Below are 14,565 nucleotides of genomic sequence, written 5' to 3' on the forward strand. Positions count from 1 at the left end.
GATACCTAATGTTGGTGCTTGTTGATCCGAGTCTCACCAGACAATCCACTCACAAGGAACCACGAGTCAGGGTCTCCGTACCATCCTGGAAATGAGGCACAATGTCTGGAGCACGATGATACGAGTGTCACAAGACAATCCGGTCACAATGAACCAAAAGTTGGGTTTGTTATACCTCACTGGAAATGAGGCACAACGTCTGATGTGCGATGATCCAAGTCGCACCACAAAATCCAGTTCCAATCAACCTAAAGTTGGGTTCATGTACCTCCCTGGAAATGAGGAACAAGGTCTGGTCTGCAATGATATGAGTTGCACCAGACAATCTGGTCACATTCATCCCACATTCAGGTTCACCGTGCGTCCATGGAATGAGGTACAACATCTTGTGCTCGATGATACGAGTCCCAACAAACCATCTGGTTACAATCAACCCACAGTCAGTTTTACTATAGCTCAATGGAATGAGGCACAATGTCTGGTGCACAATGATACAATTCGCACCAGACAATCTTGTCCCACACAGACAGATATAAGTTTAGTAGACTTGCACGAGGTAGAATGAGGCATTACTATGGATGGGCCGTCCCTCTGAGGGTCGCAATCAGTGAAGTGAACACTGCACTCAATGCACATGCAGTCAGTGTGTTGCATGAGAGAGATGCGACACGATGACGTTGCGGGCCACGCTGAGTCCTGCAACCGGTGAATCCGCTCACCACCAGAAAGCCACTTCTGCGGGCTGAGGCCCCGCGGTGCAGGGGTCACACTCCTTAGATACGTACACGGATCGGGGCTCCGCACAAGGCAATCAGGTCTCGAGGCGAAATACTTAGTTCCATGCTCACACCTTGCTGCTCCATCGGGATCCAGCAGATAAAGTAGACACTTGAGAGGGCACTGCTCTCCAGGTGAAATATGTAGATGGTGTAGGTCCCTCACGGGAGATATGTGATGCCCCAGAGATCTCCACAAAGAAATGGGGGCAACCAACAAGCCGGAGTGCAAACTTAAGGGTGCCACAAAGCAGCTGGTAGTCAGCCCAGGCCAGCCACTATGCATGCAGGGTTCACAGTCCCTTCAACTGGCAGTCTACTTTTTTGCACAACAGATTCCTCTGGCAGTATGCACCACATAGTCCAGGATGTCTGGTCCCAAGTGTATCTTTGCCCTGCTGAGGTATGGCACCAGCAGTTATACTGTAGTGAGCATTTGATTGTAGGGGTGGTTCAGAGGATTCCCTTTGAACCACAGATGTTTCCTCTAAATTTCAGTCTGTCTGCCATGAGGCCTTGGAATACAGAACTTAATCTTTAGTGGAGCCATGATCTGGATTCCCAGAGGCCAAGTGTCAAAACTTCTCGCCCAATCTATCCAGCCACATCCTCAAATGGCAGAGGTCTGACGTTCCAGTTGCATGCCCACTGTTTATGGCTGTCGCTGGGAAACTCACATATGTGCTCTCCCAACCTTAAGCGTTGACTGGAGTCAAACTAAAAGGCAAAAAAAAGAGTTTAGGGCAGACAAATGCCCACTTTCTAGAAGTGGCATTTCTAAGCTATTAATGACAAATCCACCATTACCATACGGGAGGATTTGGTATTTTGAATCCAGTGATTGTAAACAACAAAATGCTGCTCCACTGCAGCTTAAAGTAATCGCGGCCATTCACCCATGTTAACCTATGGGGAGAGCAAACCTCATAGGTAGTGAACACATACATGGGGGTTCTTCACAACCTGGGCAGGGAACACACAGGTGTACCTGCCCTGCCTTATACTATCACTTGCTCCACCCTAGGGGTTCTCTGGTTTTATTTAAAAGGCACCCTCAGCATTGGCCAAAGATTTGGAAAGGCCAGCCGGAGCACAAGTGCAAATGCGCACACACCAACCTGCAATGGCAGGCTTGAGGCATGGTTGAAAACATCATGAGGCTACTCTATGCTGTAAGCTAAAACTCTAGTTTAAAAGTCATTCAGCTATTCCCTCATGTTGACCCATGGGAAGAGCAGACCTCCTAGGTAGGAAAAACCCACATGGGAATTATTCACTACTTGGGCGAGGAACACACATGTGTACCTGCCCTGCCTTTCCCTGACCACTTTCCCCACCCCTCAGGGATTATCCTAGACGTGTCCTAGTGGTAGTGAAAAGCCCACTCAGCATTGGCTAATGGTTTAGAAATGGCAACCTGAGCATAAGTGCAAATGCGCATACAAAGCCTCCAATGGCAGGCTTGAGACATGTTTGAAAGGCTATTCTTGTAGGGGGTACAATCAGTACTGCGGCCCACTAGTAGCCAGTGCTGTACCTGCCCTGGGTATGTGATTTACCTCTTTACAGGGTACTCACAGGTACAGCACCTCAACCAATCAGGTAAGCACCACTTTCTAGCATGTGTAGGAAGGGTGTGCGCACTTTCGCACTTCATTACAGTAGGAAAGTGCCTAGAGTCCTAAGGCCACGAAAAGAGAATCAGCATAAACCAGGAGGAAAAATGCCAAATTTTTTAGGGAAATCCCCTAAGAAGGACCATGTCCAACAAAAACACAAAGCAATTCTAGCACCATCCACCTGTCTTGACATTCCCCAAAAGAATGACTTCTGCATTCTCAAACACACTGTCATATGAAGGGAGAACTTGTGTGGTAGAAAGTGTACATATTATCCAATAGCTTCTAATAGTAGTCAAAAAAATCCTAATGGTTCTCAATGCACCATATACATTTACTAATAGTTATCTGGTCTCTCCTTACCTTATGATGTATCAATAGCACATTCCCCTGGCAAATACTATGAGTCTCTGTTCAGTGGCTGCTTCAGGACGGAAGCATTGCAGTAGATGCTTGTGTATTGCCACAATAGAGAAGGGGGCACATTTTGTATGGTTCATCACAGATCCCCAATTAGTAAATATGATCAGCATGTCGGAAATTCTGTAGAATCTACCTAATTGCATCCTTTCCTTAAGTAACCTATTTACAGATCCTGAGAATCTAGTTTCCAAGAGACACAGACGCTCACCCACCTGGGTGGCATGATTCATCATCGTCCCCTGATCTATGTTGAGTGGGGTCTGCAATATCCAATGGGGCCTATAAAAGAGCTGTTGACGAATGGCCTTCTCTGAAGGGTCACCCCTAACCTTTTGCCGTCCTCCTCCCCTTTTCTGACCTTGGTTTTGTCAGCTTTAGGACTCTGGGCACTCTGGCACTGCTAACCAGTGCTAAAGTGCATGTGCTCCCTCCCTAGTATGTGGTAAAATGGGCATATCCACAATTGGCATATTCAATTTACCTATTAGTCCCTTGTAAAGTGCACTAAATTTGCCCAAAGCTTGAACTTAAATGCTACTAGTGGACCTACAGCACTGATTGGGCCACCCACACAAGTAACCCTTCAAACATGTCTCTGGTCTGCCACTGCAGAGCCTGTGTGTGCAGTTTTGCTCGATTGACATTTAAAACTTTTTGCCAAGCCCTAAAAAATCTCCTTTTATTATATATAGGTAGGTACATAGGTAGCCCATAGGAAGGGGCCTGTGTAAGTAAAATGTGGGATATTTACTTTAATATTTTGCATGTACTGGTAGTAAAAAACACCTACATTTGTTTTTCACTCCTGTGGAGCCTTCTCCTCTCCTAGGTTAACACTGAGCATTTCTTAATACACTTTTCAACTGTAATTCCTGATGTTTAAGGACTAGCTATTTCATGTTTCATATATTTGGAATGGTAATGATAAATGTGCTTTACTGGTAAAGATGGATTTAGCATTACTATTCTAGAAATTCCACATTTAGAAAGTGGACATTTCTCTGCTCTTACAGCTCTGTGTGCATGCAGCCTGTCTTCAATACACGTCTGCGGACGGGGACAGCTATACTTTGTACATTCCCTCTAGACAGCCACAAACACAGGATGGTTAGGTGTGTCTAAGTACTCATCTGCATTCTGATGGCTGTTCCTGAGCACTAAGGGAAGGAGGGGCTGACACTCACATCTGAATATGTAGTAGCCTGATCCTACACAAAGGGCTGATTACGCCCCATAGATAGTCTGGAGCCAGGACTGAGGAAGAAAGGATCCTTATGTAATTCAAAGTCCCTTCTTTGAAGTCACCCCCACTTCAAAGGCACATTTGGGAATACGTACTGGGTCCCTGACACTTCTGGACCTACAACTTGACTCTATCAAAGGACTGCTGTGCAGCATCAAGGACCGATACTCTGCTGGACTACTAACCTGAAAGACCTGCTCTTCTGCTGTGCTGCCCTGTTGCCTGCTGCTCTCTGACCCTGCTGAGGAGAGCTGAACTCTGCCTTGCTAATGAAGTGATCTCCAAGATCTTCTTGGCTTGCCTCCTGTTGCTTGAGACTCAGGGATATCAAAGTCTCTATCCCTGCTCCTGTGTCTGGTTCCCTGAAAGTGGATCCATATACTTGCACCAGAGAAATCGATGCATCTCCAGTCTGCCTGTAGCAGGACCGGTGCATCGACCATGTCACAAGAGTAGTACATAGAGCATTGCACTCGGAACCGCCGCATTGCATTTGGAACCACAGCTTTGGAACCACCGCATCGCTGCCACTGTATGGAGAAGATCGCTGCAGCATCTCTCTGATGTGGTTTAACCAGGTGCATTATATTTGGAACCACTGCACTCAGAACTGGTGCTTTGCTCAACGGCCCCTATGCATCACTACCACTGCGTGACAAATATCGACACAGCACCACTACTGCTGGTCCGACGTTGATGCATCACTTGCCTGCACCCCGTATCTCGCTGCTTGCGACCAGGATCAAGGTACTCTATTCACCGGGCCTTCATGGCTCTTGTCTCTGGCCTGCGCTCCAATGCGGTCAGCTTAAACTGTTGTGGTCCATCGCAACCCATTGACGCTTATTGCTTCTAAGTGCTAGAACTCTATTTTTTCTTTAAAAATGTATATCTCAACTTCTACTTCTTGGATTTTAGTAGTGTTGGTCTTGAATTATTTATAAAATCATAATCTATGTTTCTAAACCTATGTAGAGTCATCTTTGTGGTGTTTTCATTGTGTTATTGGGTGCAAGTTTGTGTGTGTGTTGCCCAAATACTTTACACATTGCCTCTTTAGATAAGCCTGACTGCTCTGTACTAAGCTACCAGAGGGAGAGCACCGGTTATCTTGTAGTGTGTAGCTAGCTTTCTCTATCTAGAATGGTAGTTCCTGCTTGGACAAGGTGCATAACTCTGCAAACCAGAGACCCCATTTCTAGCAGGAGATCTTTTTTTTAGATCAAAGAACCTCCGCTACTGCAGTGTTTTCAGATCTTTTTAGAAAGGGCTTGATTGGTGGTTACAATTACTTGTGGTTTGGTTAAATGGATTTTTAATAATTTCAGTTATACTAGCCACTGTAAAGGAAAACCAAAGAGGGTGACTTGTGGAAAGCAATAATCCCTAAAGCACTTTTTTTATTGGTTGACTGCAGTGCAAGTTTTCTTCTTGGGCATGGTCATGGACACATTAGATTAAACAAAGGCTTTAGTCTCCCAATTGTTTTGGTGAAGATGATTATAATGTGTCAGCTTCTGTGCAGTTTGCTCATTGTGTACTTCACTTTCTGTTGGCAAAGACTGGGACTTTTACAGTTATCTCCAACGTCCTGAATCCATCCAAAAGTCCTGGGATTAACATTGCACATTTACAACTGAATGCAAAGTTTGGAAACAATGATTTCTGATTAGTATAGAAAGCAAAACAACGAAATGAATGATTGCACTTTGAATTATTGTCTAGTGCAGGTGTGGTAATACATTTTTTATGTTTGTTTCCCCAAATATTGCAGAACCGTTTCAATAGACCTAAGATCACAATTCAAGATAACTCATCTTTGGTTATTGGTCAATAGATGACTGCCTATTAAATTAAAATATCCTTTTATTTTAATCTCAGGACTACTCATTGTGGAATCGCCTTGGTGCTACCTTAGCCAATGGAGATCGGAGTGCAGAAGCGGTGGAGGCCTACACGAGAGCCCTGGAGATACAGCCCGGCTTCATCCGCTCCAGATACAATTTAGGAATCAGCTGTGTCAACCTTGGAGCTTACAGGTGGGGACTGTGAAGAAGCAACAAATCAGTCAAGTTAGGAATAGAATTAAGCCTAGAAGTGCACTTTGAGATTGGATGTATGTGTACAGTGTGTCATTATCTGTGATCTAAACCAGGGTTATTAAGTCGGTCCTGGAGGGCCGGATCCATGCCAGATTTTTTGCATTTCCCGATATAGATAAATGTAGTGATCTTAAAAATTTGGCAGGGATCCGGCCCTCCAAGACAGACTTTGCAGAACCCTGGTCTAAGCCATCTTTAGACCGGTTTTGACTTTAGCACCTGTCAAGGATGCAGATGGACAAAGTAGTGAATTAAACGGTGTTGCTGCTCTCATTCTTCTGATTCAATCTATTTTCAAAACAAAATATGTAGTTTAGGGCTCAATTAACAGTATATAGTGGTGATCATGGATACATGCCTGAACATTGTGCACTTTTGGTATTTTTAGTGAACCACACTAATCCTCAGAAGTAGGCCTGGAAATGAACAAATAGTGTAGATTTTATTGTTTCCCTACATTGAGTGTTAAACATTGTTCACATTGCATCATTTCCTCTTACTCCACTAGAACATTATTTTCCCCTCTACCTCCTGAAGATATGGGAAAGTTTAGGGAACTTTCCCACCACTTTTGCATGCTTACTCCAAACTACTGTGAGATAGGAAATGCTTATTAGTGGAAATTCCACAAAAGAAATAGTCCATGCCAAGAATGATCCATTCCAGCACCTAGCTCTGAAACTCTAGAGCAGTCTTTGCAATAATCTACGATGCAATACAAGCTTGTTGTCTTCCTTCCAAAAGACCAAAAGACACACCTACTCAAAGAGTACTTTAATACTTAACCTGTTTAACCATCTTCTGGATAATCCAGGGCACAGCACCAACCAGCTATACCTCAAAAAAGACTCAGGCCCTGATTTAGAGTTGGAGGTCTTCCATCAAAAATAGCTAGCTGTCCATCTCTTTAGTGTGAGTTCACAAACATGAGGTATCCTGTCCAGCATGGATAGGAAATCATATGTTTGAAATAAAGGTGTATGCTGCCATTACTACGGCAGCCGTATATTGGGAGTCATTACACCAAGAGTCATTATTTCGAATGGTAAGTTTCCCTGCCTTTAGTTTAGGAGTCTTTTACATTCCATGTATATTATATTATATTATATTATATTATATTATATTATATCATATTATATTATATTAGTGTTTAGATATATGTAGAGATGAATAAATTAAATGTTATTTATAAAAAATAATTTTAATTGACAGAAAGTATTATGAACGAATTTAATAGCAAGACATTCATTAATATAAGCATATTTTGAAAATAATTAGGAAATAATATGTTAATTAATTAGAAATGGAGAAAAAAATAATTCAAGTAAAGTTAATGTTCATATAATACTGAAATAATGTAATTAACTTATTGACGGTTCATTTTAAAGCTAATTATTTTGGAAATGTACACCTTTAACATCTATCTATAATTGGAAATAGTCATTTGAGTATATTTTGATAAATACGTATATTTGTTTAGGAAACAAGTATATACACTTTATGAATACATTCTGTGTGTGTGTGTGTGTGTGTGTGTGTGTGTGTGTGTGTGTGTGTGTGTGTGTGTGTGTGTGTGTGTGTGTGTGTGTGTGTGTGTGTGTGTGTGTGTGTGTGTGTGTGTGTGTGTGTGTGTGTGTGTGTGTGTGTGTGTGTGTGTGTGTGTGTGTGTGTGTGTGTGTGTGTGTGTGTGTGTGTGTGTGTGTGTGTGTGTGTGTGTGTGTGCGTGTGTGTGCGTGTGTGTGTGTGAGTGCAAGCGTCCACATGTAAAATGTTAGTGGGTCTATCCTCCAGTAAAATGACAAATACATAATTAACCCTCAAAACAAAAGAGGCCTACCGCTCATGAAACCACACACAGACACATATACATAACATTAAAATATATATATATATATATATATATATATATATTTTTTTTTTACTTTTTGTTATAAACATTTAGATAATGAAGCATTTAAAAATACATGTGGAGAAAAATATATTAAATAATTGAATTAACAAAAATAAAAAAATAAGTGGAAATTCTTGACCTTTTAAAAGCCATGCAGAAACACGAATTATGTAAGGATTCCACCTAGAAAGTAGTTTCTAGAAGCACTTGATGGAAAAAGCCCCAAAGCTAATAAAGCATTCCAGTGGTAGCCAGTTGGGCAATCATTACACTGGTCTAGTTATAGCAGTCTGGGTGATGGTACACTGAAATCTCGTTGGAATGAACCAACTGACACAGTAGAATTTAACCCCTTCAGTGCTGGTGACAAAGCCAGCTCGTCATGGGCGTTACCTGCGCTGCGCGCATGACGAGCTGGCTTTGTCACGTAACTTGCGATTTTCGAATTTTCAGCGCGCAGCGGGAAAACCTGCTAGCGCGCATGCGGTTAAGATGTGTAAGCACTGACTGGAATAGTCCCATAGAAGAGTGATCCTCAGGCTTTTAAATGTTGCCAGGTGTATCACATTGGAGGTTTTATCCTCAGGCTTCTAAGTTCTGGTCTGGAGCTGTGAAGTAGTGGTCTGATTACCAAGCTCATCACAGCTGGTCTGGAGCAGCTAGACTGCAGCTAGGTCTCCTGAAATGTAGAAATAGAACAAGACTCCTAAAGACGGGAACAAAAGGAGCACCCAGAAGAAAATAGCAGGAGCAAACCAGAAGGGAATTAGGACAATGTGTCACAAGTCACAACTGTAAGCCTGTTTATAAAGGCCTAAGTTAGGAAGTACCTGACCTGAACAGGGAGGGTTTCAAGAAACCATGATGGACTGGGTTAGCTCCAGTTTAAAAGCCACGGAACGTCCATTATAGTATTGGAAAATGCAATGGCTTCTGCAAGAAACAAATTACATCCAGCAGGTTTCATCCAAATTAAAAGTAACTGTTAGACCTGGCATCATTGGCGTGAGTCTCCCTTCCATTTTGACGGATTGCCTCCTCTGTTTTGATATGTTTTTGCTGGATTTATGCTTTGGGCACTGTGCCACTGCTAATCAGTGCAAGTGCTCCCTATGTTAAATTAATGTACTGATTGGTTATTCCATGATTGGGTTATTTGATTTACCTGTCAGCCCCTAGTACAGTGTACCATGTGTGCCCAGGGCTTGTAAATCAAATGCTGCTGGTGGGCTTGCAGCACTGGTTGTGCCACCCACAGAAGCAGCTTGTAAAGTGTGTCTCAGGCCTGCCATTGCAAGGCCTATGTGAAGTCTAGCACTGCCATGTCGTCTTGGCCAAGTGCACCCACTTGCCAGTCCCTAAACCTTCCCTTTGCTTCATGTTAGACTCCCCTATGCTAGGCCCAAGGGCAGGGTGCATTGTAAGTATAAGGTAGGACATGCTCTGATGTGTGTAGCATGTTCTAATAGTGAATTACAGCCATTTTCATTTTTCACTATGGAAGGCTACCTGTCCTCATAGGCCAGAATGGGCAGCTAAGATTGTTACATTCTTACAATCCTAACTGACTCAGGGAACATGGTAGAAATTCGAATTGAGTATGCCTGAACTCAGAATAATAAAATACATCTTTTAGTAAAGTTTATTTTAATATTCTGTGTTTGCAAATACCACTTTTAGAAAGCAGGTATATGCTTGTCTAACCATTTGAACCTGCCTCTGCTGGGTTGTGTATTTCTTGTCTGGGTTTGTGAGTGACAGGGCTGGGGAATTCCAGGAGAAAGGCTGGGACAGCCCAGTGGTGAATAGAGAAATTTACATCAGGATGGGAGGGAGGAGTGTACCTGGGACCTGAATAGGGCTGGACCTTCCCTCTTCAATGCTGGCTCCACCCCCTGTGGCTTGTCTGATGTGTCTGCCCTGCACAGTGAAAGGAGAGAAGGAATCATGTCAACAGAGTGTGCCAGAGCTGTATCTTCCCTCCCCTGTGCTGGCTCCACCTCCTGTAGGGCGGCTGATGTCTCTGCCCTGCACAGTAAAAGGAAGAAGAGAGTAATGTAAACAAAGTGCTCATGGACTGGTTTGGACTAGGCAGAGGCCTCTTTGCCTTCAGAGAACAAAGGACTTTGGGGTATAAATATTGGGACCCTGATCCCAAGAAATTAGATCACTTCTGGAACAAGAAACCTTTCTGCCAAGGAGAATACCAAAGGAAGCTGCAGGAGTTTGGACTACCCCTCTGCCAGTGTGCTGTTTGCTGGGTTGGCCTGCAGTGGTTGCTTCATTGCCAAGGGAAAGGAGAAGGAACTTTGTAAGGACTTTCATCTATAGAATATTCTCCAAGGGCTTGAACTGTGCTTGCCTCCTGCTGAAGTCTCAGGGACAAAAGACTTCACCTCCAGCTCCCTCCTGAATTTCCTTGCTGGGAATTCTGACTCCAGACACTTGCGTGCTGCTGGGAGCTGGAAGCGTGACGCATCGAGAAGAAGCGTGTCGCCGCCGCAGCAGAAATCGTTCATCAAAGCTGCCTGCTGTCGCATCACCGGAGAAGCGTGACGCCATCGAGAGAGTCGCCATCGCATCACCAGAGAAGCGCGTTGCATGGTCTGTCGCGTTGCGGCTCCAAAGTACAGAGTCGTCACAAGGCTGCCAGGGCGTCATTGCATCCTCATCGCATCGCCGCATCAAGGGTGCCATCTTCTCGCATCGCAACCGGATCGTCGCATCGCATCAAGGTGCCATCTTGTGCACCGCAACGGGTCCGCAGGCCAAGAATCTACGCATCACCTCCGCCCCGGTAAGGCTCACTACGAGTCCCCTACTTTGCGCAAGCATTGAGGAAGGACGCAACCGTTCCCCAGGGTCACGGAACCGACGCATCTCCCTATTGCGAGCCTTTTGTTCACTTTGCGTTACGCATCCAGGTACTTTGTTGAGAACTTTGCCGCATTTACCAACAACTTGAACTAAGAGACTTTAATCATCTTTTAAGCAACCTTAAGTTTAGTATTGTGGATTTTTGTCGTTTGTGGTCTTGTGTTAAGTCTATATAAAGAATACTTATTTTTATAAAACCTGTGTTGTGTCCATCTGTAGTGTTATCACTGTATTACTGTGTATATTCACAAATGCTTAACACACTGCCTCTGAGATAAGCCTGTCTGCTCGTGCCAAGCTACCAAGGGGGTGAGCAGGGGTAAGGGTCCCTATTTGGACAAAGGTGATAAACATTGACAACTAGAGACCCCCAGATCTAACAGTAACTAAACTGAAAGTAACTGGAACAAAGAATTACACCCACCAAACAACTGTAATCTTGTGTAAACACATAATACTCCCTACAACTGCCTCGGTGGTAGGACATGAAGCACAGACCGCACGCTGTGCAACCGCAGCACATCATCAATAAGAAAGGGGTGTCTTTATAAAATGTTGACATTAGAGAGGGGTGTATTAGGGAACGTAACAGAATGAATAGTAAAAAGTCACCTTCCACACCAGGCACCTGCTTCAGCTGATCCCAAATCACATCAATGCAAGACCAGGGCTAAAATACATTATTGCATCCCTACTGCGCAAGCTCCCCCCTGCACAGTGCACCAAAACTATCGCATCCACAGTGGCCTAGCAAAGGCGCCCGCAGGCCCCGCAGTACGGGGACCCCAAGCTTCAGATGGCCCCCTCAGCACAGTACGCTGGCATGAGAGCTCCTGAGTGAGTACAGAGGGGGGCCCTTAAATGTACTTGGCAGGGGACCCCCCTAAAGTTTTGTTACACCAGCGCGCATCCTGAATGGAGAACTTTAAAAAAGTAAATAAATATTGTGCATTGCCAGTTAGAGTGTAAACAAACATACTTTTGACCATAACATTGAAGTAGAGAAGATCATCTGTTTGCTGATGCCAACTTACTAAAACGAGGTGCAGACGCTAACCAGGTTTCGGGGTGAACACATTGACACTCTCCAGACATTCTTATACCCTAAGAAGAGCTAAATGTGTGTCTTCAGTGTTCCACTGCTGCCATGGTTCTAGCATAAAAAAAGCTAAGTTTCTCCCTTCAAAAGATTCTGCCAACAGGGGTAACTAACGTAGTTCCAGACCACAAGATCTGTGTTATATTTTCAGGCTAATCCTGTAAAATAAATGTATGTGCAATAAAATTAAATGGAACTCATTTTTATAGCAGCAGGTAAAACTTGGATCTTGCACCTAAAATGGACACCTGGTCCTTAAAAAAGTAGTACTTTGAGTAAATTTCATGGTGGCACTCCCCTATATATTTAGCTATAAGGATAATTAGAACATTGGAATGTTGGTAGCTCCATTGAAAACAATGGAGTTCTCCGGGTTTACAATGACTGGTAGAAGCCCGGAGCTCCAACATTCCAATGTTTCTTTGTTCACAGCTCTGGCTGTGAACAAAGGCTTCAGGGAGCCTGAGGGGATTTCAATCCTCTTGCGCTCCCTGAAGGCTTTGTTTTATTTGTTAGAACATTCTGCCCTCTAGTGGCAGAATGTTCTAATAGCCTTATAGCCCTTCGTAGTAGGGCTTTACCGGCTTTTAAAGCCCCGGTGCCATGTTAAAGTCCCTCCCCTTTGGCTCGGGCCTTTAACGCTGCAGCAGGCATTTAATAGCCGGTATAGCCCACTACGGCAGGCTATAAGGCTATATTAATATTTCGTGAATTTGCTTGGTTTTTTTTTTATTTAAGCTCTATCCCAAAACTCCTCTAAAAGCTGTGGTGAGGTCTGGGCTCTGTAGGGCAAAACACCATGTTTAACTCATCCATTCTATGTTTATTTTATATTTTTTTAGGGAGGCTGCAAGCAATTTCCTCACTGCTCTCAGCTTACAGAGGAAGAGCAGAATTCAACAACAAGTCCCACATCCGGCAATTTCAGGCAACATATGGGCGGCTCTCAGGATCGCCCTCTCGATGATGGACCAGCCAGAACTTTTTCAAGCAGCCAATGTCGGGGATTTGGACCTGTTACTAAGAGCCTTCAAACTGGAACCTTGAGGGGAAAAATGTAAACTGAATATAGAATTGCATTTGAAAAATGCTGGACTATTTTGCTACATGCAGTAATTTTAATTAAATAGCAGAAAAATTGATAACTCTGCACTGGATGACACGTTTTTTCTTTTTTAATTGATCGAAAAGCACAAAATAATGACGTTGAAGGTCAAGCTAAATATTCAGGCAACACTGGACATCAGCTAGAATCGACAAGACAAAGATGTTTGATCCAAAGGTTCATTCCATGGCATGTTTATTCATTGTGATCTGTTGTCAGTGATCCTGTGAGAGACATAGAAGAAAGACTCAGTAGCACCTCAAGGAACACACTGCAAAGAAGTACTCTCTCCAAAAATGGAACAGACCTTCCTTTGATGTTTTGCTTCTTCCAGGTCATTCTACACCAACTCGTATGGAGCCACTCTTGAAACATCTGAACTCAGGCAAATACATGCACGTAAATATGCTCCCGGGTCACTTTATTAACTATTTATCATCAAGGATTCCTATTATAAAAAAAGGACATGCCTCGAACTTTGCCAATGTCCAAAAAAATGTTTTCTTTTTAAATGCTAGTTTTTGCATATGAAAGCAGGAAATTGCACTAGTCTTTCTGCTGTACATACTCCTAGCTGATGGGACTGTAAATATGCACTTTAGAAATCCCTCATTTATGCAATGCTTTTTAGGTAGGAATATATGGGTGAAGAATTTAGCCTTGTTGGCATCATGGACCAAATATTTGCTCCTTGGCCTGATATGGTAGCTTTTCATATTCTGTAGAGTAAAACGGGAATGCTATTTTTTTTAATGCAAGATAGTTATTTGAAAAAAATTCTAATTTTTTAGCACTTGTATAGCTCTATTAATGTTCCTCTTTACTTTTTAACATTTTATTATGAGAACAAAATGTAGTGGGATGTAAGGAAAGTGAAAGCAAATGTAAAGGAGCCACTGCATAAATGGGACCAAACTTTGAAGATTAATGGTGAAAGAGTGTCTTACTGCTCTGTCGGGCTCTTGCAGTATGGGCAATGCCTAATCTAGGCATCACAAATTATGCCACACGTTAAATCTTTTGTTTTCTTCTTCTTTATTTTAATCACAATAATCCACATCTTGTTACATTCTTCTTATTTTCACATCTTTTCGCTCTGTCACAAGCGGGAACGCTTACATCTAGCTTTATTCTAAATGAGGCAGAAATGCTAATCCAAGCCTTCTTCTGCGCCACGATTGCACATGTAAGTTTTGTTCATGTTCATTAAAATCCATATACCCAATGCATTTCGGGCCTTTAAGTTTGGCCCTTCGTCAGGGGTTATCTAAAATGCAAAATACATAATTAACTCTATGTTCCATTCAGTGATACTGCATCTTAAATTCTCATAACATCTTTATCAAAACAGAGCTGTTGCTTAAACTAACGTTTTCCCGCTAATAAACGTAGCCTACCACTACACATTATCCTGAATACCTCTACTCCCT

General features: G+C 43.1%; 1 protein-coding gene across 1 annotated transcript in view; it reads left to right on the top strand.

The window, feature by feature from the left end:
* The window catches only part of PEX5L (peroxisomal biogenesis factor 5 like), a 697,369-nt gene extending 683,331 nt beyond the window's left edge, over nucleotides 1–14,038 (top strand). The window contains exons 12-13 of the mRNA XM_086944935.1: nucleotides 5,943–6,100; nucleotides 12,873–14,038. Coding sequence (XP_086801061.1) covers nucleotides 5,943–6,100; nucleotides 12,873–13,077 — 363 coding nt within the window. The 3' untranslated portion in view covers nucleotides 13,078–14,038. The remainder of the gene's footprint in view (nucleotides 1–5,942; nucleotides 6,101–12,872) is intronic.
* Nucleotides 14,039–14,565: the final 527 nt, after the last annotated feature.

This window comes from Lissotriton vulgaris, chromosome 11 (genome assembly GCF_964263255.1).
Source record: "Lissotriton vulgaris chromosome 11, aLisVul1.2, whole genome shotgun sequence".
Taxonomy (NCBI): domain Eukaryota; kingdom Metazoa; phylum Chordata; class Amphibia; order Caudata; family Salamandridae; genus Lissotriton; species Lissotriton vulgaris.